Here is a 25,714-nt window from a genome sequence, read left to right on the forward strand (position 1 = left end):
ATGTGTTTCGTCGCGCTCATGGCGTAATAAAACACAGTAGGAGGCGCATTCCCACGCTTTCTCGGCTTCTCCATCCAGAGTGGATCGGGATAATAAGCGGCAGGACACCGTCATGGCTGCGCCGGCGACGCCGAGGCAGTCGCTGATCCTCCCACGTGCCTCCTCGCACTCGCACTCCCAACCCAGCGCCGGCGGGCTCACCTCTTACCGCGTCACCGCCTCCCACCGCCGGCGCGGCGATTTCGTTTTCGTCGTCAACCCCTTGGGTACGCTCCGCACCCCTACTCCTTTCCACCTCCGCTCCCGCTAGAAACCTTGCGAATCTTCTCTAAACGCCGTTATCTTCGCGGCGCAGGCGCCAATGGCCGCACGGGAAAGCAGTGGAAGCAGTTGCTGCCGCTTCTCCGCACCCGCCTCGCTGACCAGTGCAACGTAAGCCCTCGTTGTGCGTAACTTGCACAGATCGCTGCCTGATAACTTCTTGCACTCTGGGATTTGTATTTGACATCTGAAACCCGCGCTTGGTCTCTGATCCGGTGTCAGTTAGGCGCACTCACTCTCATCTCACAGAATGTTTCCTTTTATTGGTGTTGGCTGATCAGATTTGCGAGTGCATCACTTCGGGCCCATCCCATGCCATAGATGTCACAAGGGAGGTGCGTGCGTGACTGCGTGTCCCCTTGTCAAGTGTACTAGGTTCCACTTGGTAACTATTTAATCTAAGCACTGGTGATGTCCTAATTACTGTAGGCTATAAAGGATGGGGTTGATGCCGTGATAGCTGTTGGAGGTGATGGTACACTTCATGAGGTACTTTGTTTATTGCACAACCATGCTACAAACAGTTTTCCAGCGATTGATACTGGTATAACAGTTACAGAGTTGATGATGTTATTTTGAATATGTAGGTGGTCAATGGTTTCTTTTGGGAAGGAAGTCCAGTGTGTGCTCTGGATCGAGGGCCTGATCATTCGACGGCGCTGGGTGTGGGTACTCCTATTCCCTGCCCTTTAAGCTTTTAGTTTGGACGTTTGAACTTTGAACTATAAGAATGATCTCAATTGTTTCTTCTACATGACTTGTTCTCTGACAGCTCATTCCACTTGGAACTGGCTCAGATTTTGCTCGGACATTTGGCTGGTATATTTGTTTCCTCTCCTGTGCGAGCTACATATGACTTGGTTATTTGTTAACCTTTATTTCCTGTAAAATTGCTTTTGTTTCTTTTTACCAGGACAAATGATCCCCATGACGCGATTGATCGAATTGTGAGAGGTTTTTTCCTTGACACTTTCTCCTTTTATTGTGTTTGAAGTGTTATGTCTGTCTTTACTTTTTTCTTGAGCACGCATGCCTTTTTTTCTAGTAAAGTAGCACATAGTATGCTTTAATCAGAACAGAGTGATTCAATGTTACGTCTCTTGCATTACTGATTTTTGTGTTCTTAGTTGAAGAGAAATAATGAACCTCCTTTAGATCAAAGGCATTCACCCAGCATTATTGCAAAGCTTAACAAAAACCAATGATCCAGTGCTAGGGGGACCAGCTTTCAAATTTCAGGCACAATCTAAGCCAACAACAAGTCTAGTACATCTACTCCTCCCTCAACTACCCAGCAAACAAAACAAACAGAGTTTGGCAAAGTCACTCAAAACATCTGACCGCTATCTTAAGTTAGTTATTGGAGATCTTTTTGACCATATGTTCCGCCAAGTCCATCGATAAAGCTTGAGAAGAGGGTGCCAGGTCTTTAGCAGCATCACTGTCTTGTGGACGATCACTGTGGGTGAAAATAACAGCTTGTTATTGAAGACAGCAACAGCATCATTCTGGTCTTCCCTATGATTATTTGTCTTTTTCCGCAACAGCCTCTCAGCACCTCTCCTCGACTCCTCGTCAAACAGATCATTGCAGGAGATGGGGATCTTGTCCAACCCAACACTTCCCTTAAGTGGGTCCACAGGAAGACCAGAATAGGACATTCGGAGATAATATGATCACTTGTTTCTTGGTAACAAATTTTACAATGGTCTGGGCCTGACCAATTTCCGACAAGTTGTTCGCTTGGCTTTAATCCAAAACGGCTTTTACTGTTTCTACAGTATTTTGTTTCTATGGATTGTAGCTGCAGCAGTCTAAACAGCTGGCTTTAATCCGAAGCGAACAATTTTACCCCCGACTGAATGCTATCATGTCGTGCCATCCAAAGAAAAACTTGGACTTTAAGAGGAATGTTGCAACTACACCATTTTCTGAGCTTTGACACCCCCTTCAGTGGTCCAATAGAAAAATACTGTATTAGCAATCACATTTGAAGAGAATATGATAAGTTGTTGCAGTTGTATAAGGACTCTGGTATATTTCCCTGACCGGTCAAGAGGCCATTTCACGATCTCTCTCCCTTCAACAAGTTGCGCATCGCTCAACATGTTCTGAAGTTCGTTCCAGTCTCTAGCCCTTTGATCATCCAACATTCTTCTTAACTTTATGTTCCAATGTCCATCGCTCCAGGCAGTAGTTACATCAGCACCCGGTTTGACAGTAAATTTTAAGATGGAGCTGAAGGGAACTTTCAGGGGGCATTCTTCTAGCCATGTGTTATGCCAAAATCTTGTCTGTTAACCACTTCTAAGTTCTAACCTCAACTATCCGGCCTCTCTGATAAAAGATAAACTTCTGACCTGTCAAACAAAGGAATTATATGACTTCTCTAATCTCCTGTATATATCTTATGACGCTTGTTTACTTGATGAACTCTACATCTGAAATAACAAATGAATCCTTTTTGCAGGAGTAAAATCAAAACTAGACGTAGGCGTGATGGAGGGTCCAAACAGAGAACCACACTTCTTTGTTAATGTTGCTGATATCCATTTGTAAGTTAAACATATCAATCTGAAATATTTGCATCTGTGGACAATTTGAAGAGAATAAAATTGATGTACCTGCAGGAGTGCTAAGGCAGGTTATTTTGCTTCTATGTATAAGAGTTTTGGTAACTTATGCTATGTATTTGGAGCTTTAAGAGCCTTTTGGGGACATAATAATCAAGATATGAGAATAAAGGTCAGGTTTGGCCTAGGTTTGTTTTGAAGGAGTTGCAAGCTTTCATGTATTCTTTTGCTCATTCGAATTCTGCAACTGCACATGATAGGTAAATGGGGGAGAATGGAGAACTGTTCATAACGTCACAGCCCTGTGCATAGGGAATGCCAAATACTTCGGTGGTGGTATGAAGATAACTCCAACAGCTGATCCGTTTAGTGGCAACCTTGAGGTAACTACATGATCAACATTTATTTTTAAAAATATTTTTTGGTATATATTAGGATATTGTCGACTTTTTAATCCATGTGGTTCTTTGTAGGTTGTTATTCTTCAAGATTTCAAATGGTACGACTTTATTCTGAAGCTACACAGGCTCTATGGAGGTACACATCTATCAGTGAATGGTGTTTCGTCAATGAGGTAAACAACTAAACATAGACCTTGAATATCATCATGAAGGTTCTTTTCTTTGATAAAGGAGACAAGAAAACTTGACCTACGTCTGGGCATTGTATTAAGTACACCTTCTCACACAGGTTGAGAAAAACCCTGAACCCCTACTCCACCTATACAAAGCGACACCTAGCCCATGTGAGAACGACCACGATGGGGCCCGGGCCTTAGACTCACGCTTTGGTGTGGGACAGATGAGGAGACCTTTTTAATCCTGGCTTGAAATTTGCTCCCATGAGGTGTCGAACTTAGGACCTGAGGAGTGCTAGACCACCTTGCCCTGTGAGATCAAAGAGTTCTTTGGCACTTATTTGGGGATTCCTCTCTCTATTCGGAAGCCTACCAACTCAGAGCTGGTACCCTTGATCGATAAAGTGTCAAATAAACTCCTGGATGGAAGGCTACTCTCTTGAACCGTGCTGGCCGCCACGTGTTGGTCAAGGTGGTACTCTCTTCCATTCCTATATACTCTATGCTGTCTCTTGACCTCCTTAAATGGGTCCTTAAGGCGATTGACAAGCGAAGGAGGGGGTTCCTTTGGAAGGGGCAGAATAATGCAAATGGGGGCAGCTGCCCTTTTGCCTGGGAGGCTGTAGCCCGTCCTATTCAGTTTGGTGGACTGGGCATTCCTAACCTGGAGCGGTTCGGGTGGACCTTGCGTGCCGCTGGCTTTGGATGCAAAAGACCGATCCTTCCCGCCCTTGGGCTGGTCTGTCAGTCCAGGTGCCTCACGCTGTAAGAGCATTATTCGACATAGCTGTGGTGACCAAGGTGGGTAATGGAGAAACTACCAAGTTCTGGACTGACCGTTGGTTAGAGTATGACTATCGCTGAATGGTGCCCCACTCTGATCAAGTTGATTCCCAAAAGAGCTATGAAGCACAGGACATTAGCGCAAGGGTTGATAAATCGCAGTTGGGTGGAGGATATTACAGGGGCCCTGTCAGTGCAAGTTCTGGTCGAATATTTGCAACTTTGAGATCTTGTGGATGGGCTGGAACTCCAAGCCAACACTCCAGATCAGCATATTTGGCGTCTTAACAGCCAGGGCACCTATTCCAGCAAGTCAGCGTATGAAGCTCTCTTCTTCGGGTCGATCAAATTCGCCCCTTGGAAGTGTATTTGGAGGTCATGGACCCCTCTAAAATGCAAAATTTTTATTTGGCTGGCTGTCAAGAACCGGTGTTGGACAACTGACAGGTTAGTCAAGAAAGGTCTACCTCACCCACCAACCTGCCCCTTTGTGGCCAAGCAGACGAGAGTATCCAGCACATCTTGACCTCCTGTGTCTTTGCTCATGAAGTATGGACTTCAACTTTTAACAGATTTGGGCTCCTCCCTTTGGCCCCGCAGCTGGACTGCTCTCGGTTTTCTAACTGGTGGTGCTGGGCCATAAGGGTGTCGATAAAGTTGAAGAAAGGCCTTAATTCCCTGATCATTCTAGTAGCTTGGGAGCTTTGGAAGCATCGCAATCTGTGCATTTTTAGGGCGCTAGTCCCTGCACCGAAAGGTTGTGCAGGCTGTGTCCTCCGAGTGTGTGTTGTGGTGCTCGGCTGGAGCTGCTGCTTCGCCAGCATTGCCTAGGGTCTTAGTTCCTAGGTCCTAGGTGGCTTTGCTTCGTTGAAAAGGAGACATAACGAGCATACGAAGAACTAAATGATCCAGTATCTTCTTGAAGAAGCAATATGATATCTGAAGTGCCACTTTATGTCTTCAGTTAAGGTAAATAAATTAGAGACACACTGAGTGGTAGTTCAGGTAGCATATTGCTTTTTTATGTTATGAAAGAAGGTAGTGGAATAGTTTTCTTGAAGAGGTCCCAATTACAAAGTCACAAAACTGGAAGTTCTGATTATGGTGTTCTTGAAATGCTAAGAGTCAAGGAGTACAACGCCTTCTGGCTTCATGCACTACTGTCCTCTAGTGGTCTGAAACTTTATACCTAAGTTTATGTGACATATACTGTGACCGATAGGTCAGATCGTCCGATGAAATTCATAGCACAATGAAAATACAAATCTGTTAACAGTAAAACTACCTAGAGTAATCTGCTGTAGGTCCAAATCGTTAAGGGCCCATTTGTTTCCCTTCATTTTAAGGAATTGGAATTTAACTAATGCAATAAGCTATTTTTTTAGAATGTGACATTCCACAACTTTCCAAAGTGTATATATAAGCTTATCTCAAATTCATGGGAGCGAGAGATGGAAATTAATTCTATAGATTTACATGTTACTTTTCTAATGTACAATTTATAGCACATTCTTCTACTTGTTTCTATATAACATAAATGTAGTGTATAACTATCTATCTAATATGATTTAGGATAACATACAAATACATTACATAAATAAATATATTAACTCAATTAGTTTTATCTAAATTATAATTATTAGAATAGAATTCAATTCCAACGAAACAAACGGGGTCTAAGGGAATTGCAAGCTCATTTGCTTTCCTTTGTAATTGGGTTCTTAGAACTTCGAAGCTGTTCAAAATAAAGACCAGCTCCAGCACAAGTGGGCTGTTCTATTTATTCTTTATTTGCAACCAGTCCATCTTCATCCAAGCGATAGCATTGCTTTTGCAGGGTCCAATCAATTGAAGTAGCAGAGGTGGCGGCTAGCGGTGGCGTCTTTGTGCAATCTGACGGAGAGCATTTCGGCTTTCTGCCGACCAAGTTTTCAGTCCTTCCCCGTGCAGTTGATTTCTTCTGCTAGATCAGCAAGTGGGCTGCATTCATCCCCTGCGCATGAGACAAGTTCTGCCGTGCTGTAGCACTCCGCCATGTAACTATAATTTAGCCCTGTCATATCGAATGTTTGAACCTCCATTCCGGGTATTAAATGTAGTCGAATTATAAAACTAATTTCTCAGCCGAAGATTAAAAGACGAGACAAATCTAGTCCAGTTGGTTGGGTCTATATTTCATACTTCTATTTAAAAGTCAAATGCTTGATGTGACCCGGATTAAACTTTAGTCCCTACAACTAAACACCCCCTAATGCAGCACGATGCATCTAGTCTAGCAAGAGAACTGCAGCACGGGTGCTTTAGTCACTGCTGTTCGTAGGGTAGCCGTAAAATTTGGTGAGGACAGGTATACCGTATAGTATACGGACGTATTTAACCGTTACATTATTCTGGCAGCAAATGTCCCAACAACAATAAATGCACTGGACCGTAGCTAGCTATATGTAGTTTATGCGTATAAGCTAATGCGTTCCCAACTTGCAGTAATCGATACGTCGGTCTGCTCTCAGGTTGTCTTTACTCTTTATGTGAAGATGGACTACGGACTATAGATTTTAAACTTGTATTAGTTCTTTTTCTTTTTTTTTTTTTGAAAGGAGAAGTTGAAAAGAGCAAGTAAGTTTACTCCACAATAAATTGACGAGATAGAACAAGAAATGGACGAGTAGTGGCTAAACGGACTACACAATTCGGGAAGGAGGGACTACCCAGCAGGAACGTAGCTTTTTGGCCCATTTGGTCACACTCACAATGGGCAAACGGCTGTCTCAAAACGGCGTTTTTTTTATTGCGACTCAAAACGACAATACACCCAATTAATGGTCACTCTCTTGTGTAGAGAGAATATCTCCTAATTGAGATTATAGTTACCTAATGAAATCTTTCTAGAAGAAATAAAATCTGAGTTGAACACCAAAATTTATTAATCCTGATGAAGTGATGCGCATACAAAACTGAAAAGAAATAAGATGTTGTACTAAAGGACTTAAAATTCACCAAATAAGCACATATACATTCCACGAGTTTTACTCATGGTATATTCCACTAGATGTGGAACTACAGTATCCTCTAAAGCCTGGTAGCAGAAACCTATAAGGTTTAGGTGTTATTGACAAAATATCCTCATTTTGCCAGAACAACAGACAATAATGATGTATCTTATCGATGAATAATCCCTAATGGATTACAATCTTTGATGAGCTTTTGTTGCACCATCATAGAGCGATATGTCACAATTGGAATATGTACTATTATAACTATATTATCCCCTAAGTCCGTTGGAAGAACAAGTTATTTGCTTTGCACAACTATATATATTATGGTGTAAGATATAAAAGTGTAGCACCCCAACCTCATCCACCCTCATTATTCGAGATGAACAATAAAACACATATCTTGAAGAATATGTTTGAATTATGAGGGATAATGACTTTGACAGATGTCATTGTTAGAGTGAGTGAATGCTTATATTGATCACAATTATGATACACTAAATGTCATATAGTATGCCCTAAAGGCGTCAATTTGATGATCAATATGTGAATCTTTATGAAAGTTTCTATCATACAGATCCAGTCGATCGAGGCTAGGCTAGAGTAAGGCTAATAGAAAACCAACTGAAGATTTTTATGCTTTTGTCACATCATCAAATGCTAACAATAAAATAAATACATATAGTAAGTTTATTCTTAGACAACTCTAAGTTGGAGAGAGGAATCATTTGAATTGGCTGAAAAAAGAGTTAGCCTTAACTCCCACGGCTACAACTATAAACAGACTCTTACACCTCGTAGAATGTGCTGAAGTCTAACTTCTAAAGAAGCATCCATTTTCTTCTCTCTCCTATGTTCTCACAATGCCACCTAGAATTTTGTCAAGCTATCTAAAACCCGCCAAGTTAGGCCCCGTTTGGTTAAGGGTGACTAAAGTTTAGTGACTAAATTTTAGTCACTTTGAGTCCTAAAAAAGCAAACATGGTGACTAAAATGGAGTGACTAAGGGGGTGTTTGGTTTCTAGGGACTAATTTTTAGTCCCTCCACTTAATTTCATTTTAGTCACTAAATTACTAAATATAGAAACTAAAACTCTATTTTAGTTTCCCTATTTAACAATTTATGAACTAAAATGGAATTAAGTGGAGGGACTAAAGTTTAGTCCCTATAAACCAAACACCCCCTAAAATTTAGTTCTTTAGTCACCAATGGATGACTAAAAGGGACTAAAGTAGTATTTTTACCTTATTTGTCCTCTCAACTTTCTTCTTATAGCAAACATCCATTAATTAATAGGGGTAAAACAATCATTATTCACAGCAATTAATGCTCTTTAGTCCGGTTTAGTCACTGGAACCAAACAGGATAGTTTAGCGACTAAACTTTAGTCACTAAAATTTAGTTTAGTGACTAAAGGAACCAAACAGGGTCTTAGTCTTATTATACTTGCTATTTAAGGAAAATAGACTTCACCGATTTTAGTATCTCTGTTGCTTGAGAAACGAAACGAAATGATCAGATCAGTTGATGTCACGAGCATAGAAAAGCACCGTTCTTGTCCCCCTGATGCCATGGCACCCGCCTTTTAAAAGCGCAGTGCTTTATTCTCACAACGTCATCGCTTGGCACGACTTTGACCGCTCGCCTGGATTCGTTCCTTAGACCACTAGAGAATGGGTTTTTCATACTCATAACCACCACAAAAAAATAACTTAGTCAGGTTATGGTAGATATAGATTTAATCCCATATCCATACATGCATAGGTTATCCGTCGGATCAACCGTACTCACAAAGATTAAACATCTGTCGAAATAATACATTATACAAACATCAAGTATATCTATCTAAATACCATTACAAAATTTCTAGCACCATTAAATCATCTATTCAACAAGACCATATATAATTAAATAAAGTATCGACACTAGGATAGTACTCCCTCGTCCCGGTATATAAGGTGTAATCATATCTGGTTCAAAAACCAATAAATACATTTAATTCTCTTTATATCACTATGTACATGTATATAGAGAGTACAATTTATATTATAAGACAAGAATAAAAAGTGGTTACGCTTTATATTCTGGAACGGAGGGAGTACCATATAAAACATTACATGGTCCATTATATGGTCATCAAATACAGTTAAGTTTTCTATGATATTATCATCCAAAAGATTGTTAGATACAGTCATCTGAAGCCCCAAGTTCATGCATTCGGACGCCCGTGTTGCCGCCGAGCTGTCACGGCGCCATCGGACAGCCCATGCAAATCTTGGCGTCATCATCACACACACAGAGCTACTATAGCTGAGCCATACGCTTGATTTGGCACGGATAACGAATCCTTAATCTGACTGACTGATGAGCAAACAATGTGCTGTACTGGTGGTAAGCAGCTGTAATGTCTTGCCTCTGTGATTTCATACAGTTGACCGGCTCTAACACTTTTGTGTAAGTGCCAGCGGTACGGCAGACGGCACAGCAGCATCGAGACAGGTATAGCTGTGACACTAAGAGCTGAACGGCTCTAAATACTTTCATGCACCATTTCACCAAGACGTGACAACAAAGTGATATTAGGCCGCGTTTGGTTTCCGCAGATTTTTAAAATCTGCATGTTCACGTTACCCAAGAAAACCCAACTATGGCTTGATTCTACAGATTTTGTTTCTATGAGCGCAGAATCTAAGGCACAAAATAAACTCTGTTTGGATCCATAATATATTCTTAAAATCAGATTCTTAAAATCTACCGTAAACCAAACACGCCCTTAATCGGTGGTCAGTGGCAGGGCCTTTTGCACCAGAGCATTATTTTGTAAAAGAGAGAAAGCTCGCTAGCTGAAACTCTTTTTCATTGTTTTTCTGAATGAAAAGAGGAAAAAGGAAAAGAGCTCAAATTTCAGCGGCGCACGCACCGAAGAAGGACCAGGCCGCAACAAAGCACAAGCACGAAGCTCACGCCTCACTGCCACTGGGCCAGCACGGCAATCGGCACCACCTGTCAGAGGTGATCCGGAGCTAACTGCTAGCGACACCCCTGCGGCCTCACACGAAAAACGCTACGCGCACCCATCTAAGCCTCCCCCGACACGCGCCCCTCCCTTCTCTAGTTCAGTTCGCCTTCCATCACATCTGCACACCTCTCCGCCCCTCTCATCAGTCGCATGCATATGTAAGCCGCAAGCCCGCAGCAGCACCTATCGAAGCCGCCGCAGCAGGAGGAGGCAGGGGAATCCCAAGCGGAAGGGTCTCCTCGCTCTCCTATCTCCCATCCATCAGCTGCGGCAGGCGGCGATGGGGGCGCGGAGGAGGCTGCTGGCGGACACGCCGCCGGAGCATCGCCACAGGCAGGGCGCGCCGGCGTCGGACTGGAGCGCGGGGTACCTCAACGGGTGGCTGTCGCAGCCGACGCCGATCTTCGGCCTCCGCCTCTGGGTTCTCGTCGGCATCGCCGTCGGCGCCGCCATCGTGCTCGTGCTCCTCCTCATCTTCGTCTGCCTCTCCCACCGCCGCCGCCGCCGCGGCGACCTGCTCGCCGCCAATCTCTACCCCGCCGGCGACACCAAGCTTCTCAAGCAGCACCTCCAGCACCAGGCCACGCCCACCAAGGACATCCAGGAGATTGTCCGCCGCCAGCAGGCGGAGACGCCGCCTCCGCCGGCGGTGCAGCTCGCCAAGGCCGTGGCGGAGCCGAAGACGCCTCCTCCGCCGCCGCCGCCGCAGCACAGGCAGCCGGCGCGGAAGACGCCCGGCAGCGGCGGGAGCGAACGGGACGGGGCCACGCCTAGGAGCACGGGAAGCGCGGGGATGCCGGAGGTTTCGCATCTCGGGTGGGGCCACTGGTTCACGCTCCGTGAGCTGGAGGAGGCCACCGACGGCCTCACCGAGGAGAATGTCATCGGGGAGGGTGGCTACGGGATCGTGTACAAGGGCACGCTGCACGACTCCACTTTGATCGCCGTCAAGAATCTCCTCAATAATAGGTACTACACTACTTAATTGGCGTCCTCCTTTCGTGGAAGGTTCCTTGCCTGTTTTGCTCACTTCGGCTATGACTTCCAATGGGGGCCGGGGCACCAATCCGCTGTCTTTCGATTCGTGCTGGCTTGGATTTTGATTGTGGCACCGAAGATCGTGATTGGGCTGAACTAGGATCTAGGAACGTCGGTCACTTCTTGCATGTTTGCGTTTCAGATGTTGAAAGGGGGAGCAAGTCTCCCCTGTTGCCTGATTTGATTTCGAGGGGGGAGGATAACTATCTCTTTGCTGGTTCATCCCTTGAGTGCCATGGCTGAGTGAGATTAGAACGGATGGTGTACTGTCGGGCGAGTAAAAAACCCCTGCAGATTCGTGTCTTGCAAGTTTGCTGCTCTTGAGATGCTCTGCTGACGAAAGGTTGGTTTGTGGGGCTCAAGAAATTTCAAATTGCTGTAATAATGACTCTCTCTTTCTGTGTGCCCACCCCCATTAGATTCTTCTCGATTTCTGTGACAGATTTTTGAATACTACACTGTTCTCTAGGATTGGGTTGCCGTTTATTTCATCATGCTTTCTGATAACATTATCCACTTTTTGTTTTCTCAAACACCAGGGGCCAGGCCGAGAAGGAGTTCAAGGTGGAGGTCGAAGCAATTGGTCGTGTTCGGCACAAAAATCTCGTCAGGTTGCTTGGTTACTGCGTAGAAGGTGCTTACAGGTATGATGGCATATTGCTATCTCTTCTTCATTCGGTCCGGTGACACCTACTCTCAGTTTGGATTCTCAATAATGGAAGCCTGATTCCTGTCACTGTCGTCTATGCTTGAACAGGATGCTTGTGTACGAGTATGTGGACAATGGTAATCTTGACCAGTGGCTTCATGGTGATGTTGGAGAAGTAAGCCCACTAACATGGGACGTCAGGATGAACATTATGCTTGGAACCGCCAAAGGGTAATTATTCTATTCCTCAAATTTATCCTTTAGTTTGGGATCTGTTTTATTCTGGCTAATGTATATGAAATTAGCTGCCTACAATTTTGTAGGCCATAACCATTTAGATTTTGGAAGTCAGACGCTAGTTGAGCTGGCATGAGTAGATATATTCATTTTTTTTCTTTCCAACTGATTGGCTTTGTTCTGTTATGGATCACGCGTCTTGGTTGGGGCAATGGAGCCTAGTTAAGGTGAGAGTTCGTTGTCGACAGAACTCTGGCGCTTCACTATACAAGTTTGTTAGGACCTACTACTTGGCATGCACATATTCCCTTCTAAGAAGTTAGAAAGAGACAGCACATTGCAAAATATGCCTGGTAGATGTGAAAAAAAGGTTTTCTCTATCATGCACAGTACATAATTATTTTTATTATGATTCTGTAAACAATTCCTATAGCCAACTATTTTAAATAGAAAGAAAAAGGATGTAATTACTCATGCAATGCATGTGCTTTATCTTTACTGGTTCTTTCCTTTTCCCTTCCTGTTGCCAGGTTGCTTTATTTTATTCAGCGCACTAGGGATGTTGCGATTCATCCACAGGCAGTGTTACACTGTTTGTAAATGCTTATACTACATCTTGATATTCTGCTTATCAGTCAAAATTCAAACTCAAGCATCATGTGCAAGTATCTTTGCGGGGAAGCAATATTAGCTTTGCTTAAATGATCAAGCCTTTATTTTTGGTTGAAAAAACAATAAAGATGCAGATGATAGTGAAATATCCGAAAACCTGACATTCAACTTCTACATACCCAGGTTGGCTTATCTTCACGAGGGGCTGGAACCGAAGGTTGTTCACCGTGACATCAAAGCTAGCAACATTCTTCTTGACCAGCAGTGGAACGCTAGAGTATCCGATTTTGGGCTTGCAAAGCTATTGTGGTCAGAGAAAAGCTATGTTACAACCCGTGTTATGGGAACATTTGGGTTAGTAGTGAGAACCCTTCCATCCTCATCGCTACTCAGTCTACTACAAACGGAGCTAGATCGATCTTGTCGTTACTGAGCTATTGGTGCTGTTGCAGGTACGTGGCGCCTGAATATGCCAGCACCGGAATGCTGAACGAGAGGAGTGATGTATATAGCTTTGGCGTACTCATAATGGAGATCATCACTGGTAGATCTCCTGTAGACTACACAAGAGCAGCTGGAGAGGTTGGCACAGTCGCCATCTTCATAACTTTCTTTATCAAGAATATGGAGGCCCAGCAAAGCTGAATTCTCTACCTGTCTACCATGTGTGTGCAGGTCAACTTGGTTGAGTGGCTCAAGACCATGGTTGCCGAGAGGAAAGCGGAGGAAGTTCTGGACCCAAAGATGGCTGAAAAGCCTTCTCCCAAAACGCTGAAACGGGCGCTCCTGGTCGCGCTTCGCTGTGTCGACCCTGATGCGAACAAGAGGCCTAAAATGGGGCATGTGATTCACATGCTCGAGATGGACGATCTCCTCTTCCGAGATGTATGTCAGAACCATTAACCATCATTTGTTTCCTCCCTTCTCTCAGTCTCATCTACCGAGCCGTAGTAACAATCACATTGCCAATTATGTTGATATATGGTCAGGATAAGAAGCCCGGGAGAGACGTTCATCCTCACGGTTCAGACAGATACAGCTCCAAGGAGGAAGGGAGCATCAGCAAGCGCGAGCACCACCACCACCACCACCATCGGCACAGATGATACACAGCAAGCGCGAGCATATGAGGATTGCCATTAGAGAGTAGCGACATTAACCATGTTCCCCACTTCTTTCCCCTCCCGTTCAATCTCACTGGTCTTTGATTGTATTATATGTGAGCATCCATCATTCTGTGACGATACTTGATACTTGAATCGCACACACAGACACAATGACACGCGAGTGTAGGGGAAAAGATAGGCATGATGTTGTGACTGACTAACATGCCCAGGCCAGGCCAAAACCCTGCAGATTTTCAATGCAAGGAATCCAGCAAACGCGAGTATAGTACGGGGTTTTTTTTTTGGGTCTACTCCGCTGGTCGTCCATTCGTCTGGTGTTGCCGCCCTGGAAGAACAACTGATCCCTTCTGCTTTGTAGCTTTTGCTGGTTGGTCAGTGCTTTGTTGTGAGCTGCCTGCACATGAGGCCACATGCCACTGCAGGTCCGCAGCACACTTCCAATCCCATCGCTGCACCTGCACTGCGTCTGTTTGATTAGGGTCACCCCATGAGCCGTGTTTGTGCAGATGCTCGGAGCTTTTTATTACTATATTCTTCTGGCTGTGCTTCTTTTGTCCTGCAGACTCGCATCTGGCAATAGCATTTAGGTCAGTTCTTGTCGCTTCGGGTTTGTCTTGGCCTGCAGACTATTTTTGAATAGTTTTTTTTACTGCGGACCAAGCTCTGGATCTGGGACTGACAGTGGCAGAGGTGGGTGTGGGTGGGGGTTAACTAGAAAGATGATATTGTCACGTGACCAACCGCCAACCGGTGAGAAACTTCAGTGCTCTCCATGTTGCAGCTCTGCCCTGACCTGGCCTCGTGCTACTTGTACAGTGGTTGTTTTGGCAATTCACGCTGGGCTAGAAGTGGCAAAGCAAATGCAGGCAGGCATGAGCTGACACTGACAGCATACGCCCCCTATCAATGCACCTCGTGACCGTGTCTGTCTGCTACGCTGCGGCTGCTTCGGCCGGTATCGGGGTCTCGGCGTCTTCCGCTGCTGGCATTTGGCGGCGCACCACGCGCATGCGGTCCGTGAAATGGGTCGAACCTTCTTTTCGGCGGCTTGCCGCGTCCGCGTCCGCGTCCGACTCCCAAAACTGACGCTGCGACGGAACGCGACGCAGATTAGCTGGACAGCAACCACCAAGGAAGGAGTAGGACCGCCTGCCGTGCCCCGACAGCGACGCCCACGCCGGCCTCGGCGAGCAGACAAGAAGACGCAACACAAGCATCAAAATCCCGTGGCCTCACGGGACAAGGACCGGCGTGCGGCGGTTGGGCTGGGCTCGCTCGCCCCCTACAGGCTACAGCGAATAGGAGGAAGAGACGGACAGGGAAGGGAAACAAAAGGCGACGCGCGTGAGTGCGTGACCACGGTCCACGGTCCATGCCGTGGCTGGCTGCCTCTGGCCTGGCTGCTGGCTGACAGCAGAAGACGGCCGGGGATTACAGAGCGCAATCATCACCGCCAGCCTTTCAAAAAAAGACGCTGATACCCGGCCGGTGTCACTGTCAGCATGGGCGCATCCATATTTTTGCATTGCAGAGGATGAGAGAGAGAGAGAGAGAGAGAGAGAGAGAGAGAGAGAGAGAGAGAGAGAGAGGCTGCCGCACAGACTAGTGCGGTAGTGCCGTGTGAAATGGCACGCACCGACCTCGTCCAGTCCCGTCTCGTCTCGTCTCAGGTGGCTATGCACATCCAGTATATCCATTGTATGCAAACTAGCTCTCCTGGTCATACCATACGTACATACGAGACGTGAGAGGCGAAGAGGACGCACAGGGGAGGGGAGGGCAACCACCACCAGCTACCAGCTCAGCTGTGAGTGAGAGATGCAGGCTGCATGACACCGATAGATGAGAAGCAGGGGAGGACGGCCACCAGCTGTGCGTCTTCAGCTTCTTGCGCTCGACTGGCCCCCGACGTCGCCCACAGGTCCCCTGGGCTGCTTCTTGTTGTTGTTCTCCGGAGCGAGGTTGTCCGCCGCAGCTCTCTTTGGCCTCAGCTACAGTTCAGGACAGGGTTTTAACCTTTATCGGTGATGTGGTTTTATGTAGCCGTGCGTGATAGTGAAGTCTTACTAGCAGTAGCAGTAGCTGCTCACCTTCTCCTCGGATTTCTGGTACAAGTGCCTCAGCAGGATGTTCCTGGCCTCCGTGGTTATCACTGCAATTCCAGGGCGCGATTCAGTCCGCAGTAGTCTGTAGGAAGCAGTCATTGATCCTCAAGTACTGTGAACTATGGACCTATATACATATATAAAATAATGCAGTGGTATGATAGGTACAAGGAAATTTGGAAGAGAGAGAGAGAGAGAGAGAGAGAGAGAGAGAAGAATTGTCATGCATGTATATAGTTAAAAGAATGCCCACGGTTTGTTCAGTACATTTATCTGCTATACAAATTGGGATATCTCTGCTGTTATCACTGCACCTCACCAGAAGTCTGTGGCTGAAGTACCCATTCAGATGTTTTGAATTGTCCAGTTGCTCACAAATAACACGCCCTGAAAATATGTCATGAGCTCCATATAAACGCACAATCATAGCCTGTTTGTTTCTTTCGGGACCTTTTTATGCAGTTGGTAGGCAGCACACGACTATATTTTCCACCGACGGGATGTGGAATCAGCCGCGCCAAAAGGCACGAATTCAATAAGGGCTTCCGGTGGTTTCACTTAACCTGGTAAATTGTCCGGGACCAGAGAATGACCGCAGCAAAGAGCGACATATGTTACAGAAACTGACAACTAGAGTGTTCAGGCCAAAAAATCCTAGTCGGTGTGATTACTAGGCTATCATTCAGTAGTAAATTAACCTAACTTCTCTCAAGGTCATCTCAGTTCTAGAGCTCCATGTGGATAGCATTTTCATATGATCGAAAGGCTCCGAACTTTACTGAAAAAGTCCAGAGAATCCACTCTTAAGGTCTATTATTATGATGGATGCATTTAACTGGTGTCTGGGTTGATTTTGAACGCCAGCATCCCTGATCCATAAAGCAGTAATTAACCCAAACTTTTCTTCCTCGTTCTCGTGCTATAAGAAAGTGTTTTGGAGATTAAGTATGTAAAACACTGCAAATCTCCTAAGGAACCTACACAACGGAACAAAAGGATGAGGTGCTGTTTTGTTCTATGGCTGGGGCCAAAAAATCTATCCGCCCTCTGGGTCTGCCGGTTTAGGTAGATCTGTGTGGGTCGGTCGTCTGCTTGCTGTTTTTTTCCTGGTGAGATCTTTGGGTGGCTTGGGTGTGTTGTACGGGGGGGGGGTCTTTCCCCTCTCTTTATTCTATGAATGCAACGATATGCAGTCCTCCTGCATATTCCAGACAAAAACGGTACAAAAGGCACAAAACAACTCAGCCATAATATGTATAAGCCATGCCAAATGCTGAGATATCAAGAGAGATTATAGGCTATGGTATAATCTCACCTCTGTTGATCTACTGTATTCGAGGTGAATACTTACTATGCATTAATCTGGATTAGTGTCACAAATCAATTTACCATTTGATGTGACTAGATGAATCAATATTAATGTGTTAATAGTCAGTGTGTTTCAGACTTTCAGTAAAATAAGAAAGCTGACCTTCAGAATCTAGAACTTCCTAAATACAACAGGCAATGTTTCCCAGCTGCGTTCTTTGAAGGCATAACACTATAATTGCTGAAGGATTTTGCAACAAAGAAAGAATGTTATATGGAATCGCATAGTCAAAGCTGGTAGCCTGGAACTGTTAGTACTTGCAACGTTGTGTATTTATTGTATTGGAGTACATGGCTAAGACAGCAACTGCTGAGTTATCGATCATATCTACTCCATCTGTCCCAAAATATACTCCATCTGTCCCAAAATATATTTCTTTTTAGCCCTCTTTTTTTTCTGTCCACGTTCGAATGAAAAATAATGAATGTAGACATACATACAAACCACATTCATAGGTTAATTTATGAATGTATGTTTAGTCTAAAACAAATTATATTTTGAAACAGAGGGAGTATTAACTTCTGAATTCTGATTACTAGCAACAACGAGGAAGTTCAGAGCTGCTGGGTTCAGCTAAACACTAAACACAGAAGAGTTGCAGAGGCGTCATTTGTGTAGGATAAGGTATTCAGAGCTTCTGTCAGTCTGTCGCTATGGCTGATACCACCATCTGTGACTGGCAGACACGTTCTACATTTCAACCCCATGCACAAAAGCTTATGGCTAATCATGCTCCATTGAAGCAAAGAGAGTCATCTAACTGAAGAACGTCAGTTCAGACGAAACAGCTCATGAAACCTATTTTGCAATGTAATGTAAAAAACACTACGATAAACAAAATAGCGGGATTCTTGGCTTAATGTGAAAGGAATTGTACGATATGAATTACGTGCAAATGCAAAACTAGGAAATCAGATGGGACAAATTTGCTGATGGATGCAGCAGAACATCATTGGCTTAGGACATGGAAAGGGTTTACCTTGATTGGGTGGCGGATCTGTCCTGTGGGTCGCAACATAAGTGGCTGGTGTGACATTCTGATGAGAAACACACAGGGAAAGGAAAAAGAACTAACATTACCACCAGGTGAAATGGATATATCATTCATAATGTCAATTGCTAGCATGAATTTCTGACGTTATAAAAATCAACCGGTAGCGGGTAGCATTAGCAGCCCATGAACTGAACTACAGTTAGTTCATCAGTACCACATCAACTGAATCTGCCCAGGGTAGACATGACCATGAGAAAACCAGACCATGCGTTTGGAAATTCGCCAGACAGTCCCCTCAAATTCAACAGGTCTTTGGCAGTTGAACTAAAATCAAACGGTGAGACCCCATTTCTCCATCCATACATACCAAAATTCCAGCAAAAACTAACAATACGGGTAGACGCGGACCAGATCCAGAATTTTTCTATGACCCAGACCAAATCTACCAAATTATCTTCTCTTCATTTTATTTTAAATATCTTATACCATATTAAATAGAGACATATATATAGCTACATGGATCAAACCCCGGGCCACGGACCGAATGGCCCGGGGTGTAGATCCGTCACTGGGGCGGACCCAAGACAGAATATGACTGAGTAGAGAACCTTATAGCGAAAATCTAGATTCAGTATTTAGAACAAAGAAACGAGCGATTGCCCTCACTCGACCCTACTTGGGTCCGCCCCTGAATACGGGCACCGATTACTGCCTCCTGCCCGAAAGTGATACTGCGGGATAAAAAAAGAGAGTTTTTTTTTTCTCGCGACGACACCAGACAGCAGAGAAAAGAAACAGGTCAGCCGAGCACGGTCAATTAGACATATCCATGGTTGTGTAAGCTTAGCAGGAAGTACGGAGCCTAGCAGTACATCATGATACTAGAGGCCAGATCGCCAGGAAGGCAAGTTGCTGACGGCTGACCGACCGAGGGCTGCGCGGAGGGGTCGGCAGGGACCAACTGGCTGAAGTTGTGCGGGTTGTATGACGGCCACCCGCCCAGAGGGCTCCCCATCTCCGCCCCGCCGCCGTCTTCTTTTGTTCCTTCTCGGCGCGCCGTCCCCGGGTCCGGCGATGCTCTCTTCTCTTCCACGGGACCACGGGTGGTTGACAGCTGCCAGCAGGACTTTACTTTTTTTCTGTTTTGGTTTCGGGGAAAAAGATTGATGGTTACAAATTTCGACCCACAAAGAGAGCTCCTACAACGTAGTTGTTGGGCCGCAATGCAGCCCTCCTGTCTCCAGGAGAGAGAATGAGAGGTGAGTCTCGACTTGGCCCAGTATCTCCTGTCGTGGTATCTGGGCCAAAACTAGTTTAGATATATTCTTACGCCGAGTTTTTATTTTCTTTTTTGTCCATCTCTATCTAGAAGTTCTATATTTGAGTCTTAAAAATTAAAATATGGTCTGACTAAAATATTTAAAACCATAAAAATGCAGATCTAACAGTTAAGTCTTATCTCATTTTATTATAAAACAGATCGTGTTATTTAGAAAATAAAATGTTAAAAATATTGTATAAAACGAGGATAGAGCTCTAAAGCAATATATAGGTGTGTTTGGTTGGATGTATACGGAGTGATTGAGGGGGAGGACACAGCTTCAATAGTATTTAGATGACAGTCATGTAGGGCGAGGTAAACCTGGAGTAGTTTTTGGTGGCGGCGTGATCCCAACAAAATTGAAGGGCCCACTTTAACCTTAAACATAACACATCAATAGTTAATTTCATCAAGTTTCTCCTTTATATCTTGAATAATATATTTAGAGGGGTACTTATAGAGGGCGCCACTTTTGTTATTCTATATATAAAGTATAAAATACATGAGCTAATCAATTACTACTGTTTTTATATAAAGGGCAATTGTTGAGCTCTGAAGAGAGCAGTGCGGACGGTCCGGCCCCGAGGCCGGACGGTCCGCGGTCCGGACAGTCCGCGGTGGTGGCGCGGACGGTCCGCGCGTGCGCAGAGTCAGTTAGAGTTCCTAGTTTCTCACGGGATTTGTTACCTAAAACCGCGAGATTAACTCGGAAATCAGTTTGAAGCGGATCCAGACCTCCCCCTTTATATAGATGAAGGGCTACGGCCGATTGGACCCCCAACAATCGAACCAATACCACTTCTATCTCGCATTTATTTCCAGCACAATTAGGAGTAGTTCTAGTCTGGTTCTAGTTTAGCCCTAGTTTAGTATTCCAATCCCCAAATTCTCTCGACTCTACGTGATTAGAGGAGTCTAGGTCGGTCTGCCCGAGCCTAGACAACTCCTAGGATCTCTCCTCCCCGACGGGTCCCTCCCGGGAGCGAGATCCAGGCGCCGTCGGCGATCTTCCGCCGCCCCTGCGCACACGCGGACCGTCCGGCCCTAGGGCGCGGACCGTCCGGCCGTCAGGCAGGGGATCCTAGCTCCTGCACCAGGTCGCGGACCGTCCGGCCCTGTGTCGCGAACCGTCCGCGTCTGACCAGGGAGCATCGCCGCCTCGCGCCAGGTCGCGGACCGTCCGGCTCTGTGCCACGGACCGTCCGCGCCTGACCAGAGAGCACCGCCGCTGGTTCTTTTGAGTGATTGGCGCCTCCAAAAAGGTGTCAACATACTTTTTGGCGACTCCGCTGGGGATTAGGTGTCTAGACATGCTAAAAATCGGCTCATAGATGGCCGGTTCTAAGGATCACACCAAGATCTCCACCACCAACATCATCAAGCCGTCCATGGAGGCGCTCCCGGCTGATGACCAAAGGCCCTTTGAAGACCTCGTAATGCGCGATGAGAAGGAGGTGATGCGGCAATGGAACGAACAACGCGACAAGGAAGAGGCGGAACTGCTGCATAAACTCTCCGAATGGCGCAAGGAGGCGGCGGACAAGTACTTGTCACACTTCACGGTAGATCGCCACCAGAAGATCGTCCATCAAGGGGAGATCGATATGGAATCTCTCCTACCTCCACTTCAGGGTCCCGCTGTAAGTACTCCAGATCTATCTCTTACGACTTTCATGGATCAACGAGGAGATCAGTTAAAGCAATATGTAGATGAATCTATTAAAATGCATTTACGTGCACACGAGAAATCAGTTGCTCCTAGCTTTCCATCGCGAGAGTCTAATACAGAACCACCTGCGTCAAACACATCGACTATAAATGAGTCACCCTTGACCCAGCCATCATATGGTATGCCAATGCACGCTTTCGTGTCACCATCACAGCCGCAACTACTAGGCACGCGACAGGTACTAGACGCGACCGGACCGTCCGAGCATCATCTTAGACAGTCCGGTTATACCGCGGACCGTCCGGCGTGTTTTGCCGGACCGTCCGACCCGATGCAGATCCGCACACAAAACACTCAGGTCGCACCGTACATGGCCGGACCATCAGGGTACAACCCCGAACAATTCGGCCCCATCACGGACCGTCCAGCGCATCACGTCGGACCGTCCGGATATGTTGCGGACCGTCCGCCATCTTACGTCGGACCGTCCGGATATGGAATGAACCGGCCGACGTATTACGTCGGACCATCCGACTCTACACGAGTCCACGTGCAGACTGCCCAAGTCGCGCCATATATGACCGATCCGTCCGGGTACAACCCTGGACCATTCGGACCGATCGCGGACCGTCCAGTTCTTTACGACAGACGGTCTGGGTACGAGACTACCCACGTAACACCTTATACGGCTGGGCATTCCGGATATACCTTCGGACCGTTTGGCCAGGTCGCGGACCATCCGACCTCTTACGCCGGACCATCCGGATATGCGTACGCAGAGCCGAGAACTGCGCAATATGCACAGTTTCCACATTCATCGCAGCAACATTATGGTGCCCCACCAGCAACACATTATAATCATACCATACCACCTCATGGACATAGGGTTGAATATTGTTCGGCCACAAGAGAGCCTGAGAGGTATAGGGCAGGAGCTGGTGACATTAATAGGACACCTAACACACACCTCAAACATCCCTGGGAGGAAAGCCGACAGAGTGATGTCAGGCAACCTGAGATTTCCACCCACAAACTCAATGGATGGTCGCCAGACATGGCGGAGAGGATCAGAGACGAAGTAGCTGGGGTGTTCAGGGACAAACTCGGTGTTAGTGTGTCAGGTACAGGGCAATCGTATCGGAAGCCTTATAGCCACCGATTCGACACCGTGCCATATCCACAGGGAACTAGAACACCAGACTTCTCTAAGTTTTCTAGTGAAGGTGGGAAAAGCACACACGAACATATAAGCCAATTCATAGCACACTTGGGAGAATTGGCTGATGGGGAAGCCTACCGCGTTCGTTTATTCTCGTTGTCCCTTACTGATACTACATTTGCATGGTACGCAGCTTTGCCACCAAACTCTATTAACTCTTGGGAAGAATTAGAGCAGAAATTTCATGAACACTTCTTCTCAGGAGAACATGAGTTAGAATTGGCTGACTTAGCTTCAGTCCGACAGGGGCCTGAAGAATCGGTTAATGACTATATCCGGAGATTCCGGGACACTAGAAACCGATGCTTTTAGATTCATGTCGCAGAAAAACAACTGACAGGGCTAGCTTTCAATGGGTTGCGACCCTACTTAAAAGAAAAATTAGATGGCACCCAATTCTTTTCGCTAGTGCACTTACACCAGCGGACCATGACCTGTGAAAGCCGAAGTAAGGAAATATCAAAATCGGCTAGCCATAAGATGCATCTAGTGGGATACGATAATTCGGACGATGAATACACTGCCGAACTGGTTTGGTCAGGACAGGCTAAACCTTCAGCGTGTTCTGCTTTACAGTCGATTCGAAAGAATCGACAAGAAGAAGTTAAGTTTACTTTTAATGTTGCCAAATGCGATAAAATATTTGACGAGTTACTGAAAACGACAACATTAAATTAACTCATACTATTCCTCCTCCTGATGAATTAAAGAGGCGTGCTTATTGTAAGTGGCATAATTCCTTTTCTCATGCCACCAATGATTGTAATGTTTTTCGTCGACAGATACAATCGGCCATAAATGAGGGTCGATTGGCTTTTCAGGAGATGCTAGTAGACACACAACCCTTTCCTGTTAATACAATAGAACTCACATGCAAAAAGGTCTTGGTTCGGCCCGAAATGGCCGATAAAGGCAAAGGCAAGGGCATCGTCATCAGCAATCCTCACATGTCAGATATATCACAAAAGGAGATTGCTCGAAAGTGAAAGGGAAATGTGCCCTTGGGCCATTTCTAAGTATTTTGGTGATTGAGTGCCAACACAAGTGCTTAAATGTGAATCTATGCCCATGGATGAACAAAGTGCAAATCAAGAGCAAAGGTATGTTTCTAAGTCTTAGTACATTGGTTTTGTGTACTAATATACTTGTCTAAGTATCAGAAACAGAAAGAAGAAGAAAAGAGAAGAGGTGGTTGTGTACAGCCAAGATGCTGTTTCGGTCTGGGGCACCGGACTGTCCGGTGGTGCACCGGACAGTGTCCGGTGCACCAGGCTGGCTCGAGCGAACTGGCCGCTCTCGGGAATTGACCGGCGACGTACGGCTAAAATTCACCGGACTGTCCGGTGTGCACCGGACTGTCCGGTGAGCCAACGGTCGACCGGGCCAACGGTCGGCCGCGGAATCTGCGCGCGACACATGGCCGGGCCAACGGTCGGAAGGGGGCACCGGACATGTCCGGTGCGCCAACGGCTCCCAGATCTGCAACGGTCGGCTGCGCCATTTTAGGAAGGAGATCGGGCACCGGACAGTGTCCGGTGTGCACCGGACTGTCCGGTGCGCCCGATGACAGAAGGCAAGATCAGCCTTCCAGAATTGCTCTCAACGGCTCCTAGCTGCCTTGGGGCTATAAAAGGGACCCCTAGGCGCATGGAGGATAACACCAAGCAACCTTAGAGCATTCTTGATCATCCACACTCAGTCTTTGCGCATTCGTTTGTCATTCTCAGTGATTCGAGCTCCGTTCTAGTGAGAACTTTGAGATAGTCTTTTGAGCTCGATTCTTGGCCGTGTGTGTGCGCATTTTGCTGTGGATTTGTGTGTGTTGCTCCCTTCCTTAGTCCGTGATTCTTTGTGAACATCAAAAGTGTAAGGGCGAGAGGCTCCAAGTTGTGGAGATTCCTCGCGAACGAGATAAGAAAAGAAAACCATAACACTGTGGTATTCAAGTTGATCATTGGATCACTTGAGAGGAGTTGAGTGCAACTCTCGTCCGTTGGGACGCCACAACGTGGAGTAGGCAAGTTTTGTACTTGGCCGAACCACGGGATAAATCACTGTGTCTTCTCTGTGTTGAATTCTTTGTGATTATCGTATTGTGCAAGACCTTCTCTCTAGCCACTTGGCGATTATTGTGCTAACACTTAACAAGTTTTTGTGGCTATAAGTTTAAGTTTCACAGGATCACCTATTCACCCCCCCTCTAGGTGCTCTCAATTGGTATCAGAGCCGTTCTCTTCACAAAGGGACTAACCGCCCGAAGAGATGGATCCTAAAGGGAAGGGAATCGTGATCAACGACAAGGAGAAGGAGTCCTTCGTCAACGAGCCAAGGGATGACAAGTCCAACGACTCGGGCTCGGGCCACAGACGCAAAGATGGGAAGAAGAAGAAGACAAGACACATCAAGGAGATCGTCTACTACGACAGCGATGAGTCTACTTCCTCCCAAAAGGACGACGACCACAACGAATACGAGAGAAAGAAACCGGTCAATTCGAACTTTTCTTTTGATTACTCTCGTATTCCTCAAAGTACTAATGCTCATTTATTATCTATTCCACTTGGTAAACCTCCTCATTTTGATGGAGAGGACTACGGATTTTGGAGTCACAAAATGCGTAGTCACTTGTTCTCTCTCCATCCTAGCATATGGGAGATTGTAGAAAGTGGAATGCACTTTGATAGTACGGATAATCCCATGGTTATTAATGAACAGATTCATAAAAATGCACAAGCTACTACTGTGTTGCTAGCCTCTTTGTGCAGGGACGAGTACCATAAGGTGAGCGGCTTGGACAATGCCAAGCAGATCTGGGACACCCTCAAGATCTCTCATGAGGGGAACGATGTCACCTTACTCACCAAGATGGAGTTGGTGGAGGGCGAGCTTGGAAGGTTCGCAATGATAAGGGGCGAGGAGCCAACTCAAACATACAACCGGCTCAAGACCCTTATCAACAAAATAAGGAGCTACGGAAGCACGCGATGGACGGATCACGACGTCGTCCGCCTAATGCTAAGGTCTTTTACCGTTCTTGATCCTCATTTGGTGAACAATATTCGTGAAAATCCTAGGTACACCAAGATGTCGCCCGAAGAAGTTCTTGG

The 25,714-nt window shown here is 46.0% G+C and overlaps 3 protein-coding genes across 12 annotated transcripts; 2 read left to right on the plus strand and 1 right to left on the minus strand.

Moving 5' to 3' along the window:
- Positions 1 to 6,450, plus strand: LOC100194359 (uncharacterized). 2 transcript variants are annotated; one of them, XM_023301316.2, is made up of 12 exons: positions 1 to 266; positions 356 to 432; positions 603 to 656; positions 751 to 810; positions 909 to 986; positions 1,094 to 1,140; positions 1,235 to 1,275; positions 2,792 to 2,876; positions 2,952 to 3,066; positions 3,155 to 3,277; positions 3,368 to 3,468; positions 6,078 to 6,402. In XM_023301316.2, the coding sequence occupies exons 1-12, from the start codon at positions 113 to 115 to the stop codon at positions 6,109 to 6,111; spliced, it is 969 nt and encodes a 322-aa protein (XP_023157084.1). In that variant the 5' UTR covers positions 1 to 112; the 3' UTR covers positions 6,112 to 6,402. The 2 variants fall into 2 exon arrangements, with proteins under 2 accessions (XP_023157084.1, NP_001132866.1); NM_001139394.1 differs by having other exon boundaries at positions 75 to 266; positions 6,092 to 6,450.
- A 4,030-nt stretch (positions 6,451 to 10,480) lies between these two features.
- On the plus strand, positions 10,481 to 14,197 carry LOC100281469 (uncharacterized). Its single transcript, NM_001301765.1, has 7 exons — positions 10,481 to 11,236; positions 11,845 to 11,949; positions 12,063 to 12,185; positions 12,987 to 13,157; positions 13,256 to 13,385; positions 13,479 to 13,688; positions 13,793 to 14,197. The coding sequence occupies exons 1-7, from the start codon at positions 10,548 to 10,550 to the stop codon at positions 13,907 to 13,909; spliced, it is 1,545 nt and encodes a 514-aa protein (NP_001288694.1). The 5' UTR covers positions 10,481 to 10,547; the 3' UTR covers positions 13,910 to 14,197.
- A 1,228-nt stretch (positions 14,198 to 15,425) lies between these two features.
- LOC103631233 (uncharacterized) lies at positions 15,426 to 19,560 on the minus strand. 9 transcript variants are annotated; one of them, XM_020539663.3, is made up of 5 exons: positions 19,327 to 19,556; positions 18,384 to 18,441; positions 16,350 to 16,422; positions 16,021 to 16,117; positions 15,426 to 15,921 (listed from the first exon to the last, which is right to left on the minus strand). In XM_020539663.3, exons 1-5 carry the CDS (start codon positions 19,411 to 19,413, stop codon positions 15,811 to 15,813), a joined length of 426 nt encoding a protein of 141 aa, XP_020395252.1. In that variant the 5' UTR covers positions 19,414 to 19,556; the 3' UTR covers positions 15,426 to 15,810. The 9 variants fall into 9 exon arrangements, 8 of the variants coding, with proteins under 8 accessions (XP_020395252.1, XP_020395250.1, XP_035816146.1 ...); XM_020539661.3 differs by having other exon boundaries at positions 16,021 to 16,082; positions 16,303 to 16,422; XM_035960253.1 differs by having other exon boundaries at positions 15,434 to 15,921; positions 16,021 to 16,082.
- Positions 19,561 to 25,714: the final 6,154 nt, after the last annotated feature.

This window comes from Zea mays, chromosome 1, assembly GCF_902167145.1.
Source record: "Zea mays cultivar B73 chromosome 1, Zm-B73-REFERENCE-NAM-5.0, whole genome shotgun sequence".
Classification (NCBI taxonomy): Eukaryota; Viridiplantae; Streptophyta; class Magnoliopsida; order Poales; family Poaceae; genus Zea; species Zea mays.

Excerpts from the sequence above, each read along its gene's own strand:
- LOC100281469 (NM_001301765.1), top strand. The coding sequence starts at position 10,548 with ATGGGGGCGCGGAGGAGGCTGCTGGCGGACACGCCGCCGGAGCATCGC. Across the intron at positions 13,386-13,478 it reads ACACAAGAGCAGCTGGAGAG|GTCAACTTGGTTGAGTGGCT; the intron begins GTTGGCACAGTC and ends ATGTGTGTGCAG. Across the intron at positions 13,689-13,792 it reads ACGATCTCCTCTTCCGAGAT|GATAAGAAGCCCGGGAGAGA; the intron begins GTATGTCAGAAC and ends ATATATGGTCAG.
- LOC100194359 (NM_001139394.1), top strand. The coding sequence starts at position 113 with ATGGCTGCGCCGGCGACGCCGAGGCAGTCGCTGATCCTCCCACGTGCC. Across the intron at positions 987-1,093 it reads ATCATTCGACGGCGCTGGGT|CTCATTCCACTTGGAACTGG; the intron begins GTGGGTACTCCT and ends GTTCTCTGACAG. Across the intron at positions 1,276-2,791 it reads GATTGATCGAATTGTGAGAG|GAGTAAAATCAAAACTAGAC; the intron begins GTTTTTTCCTTG and ends TCCTTTTTGCAG.
- LOC103631233 (XM_035960253.1), bottom strand. The coding sequence starts at position 19,413 with ATGGGGAGCCCTCTGGGCGGGTGGCCGTCATACAACCCGCACAACTTC. Across the intron at positions 18,442-19,326 it reads ACCCCTCCGCGCAGCCCTCG|AATGTCACACCAGCCACTTA; the intron begins GTCGGTCAGCCG and ends GTTTCTCATCAG. Across the intron at positions 16,423-18,383 it reads AGATCCGCCACCCAATCAAG|GGCGTGTTATTTGTGAGCAA; the intron begins GTAAACCCTTTC and ends ACATATTTTCAG.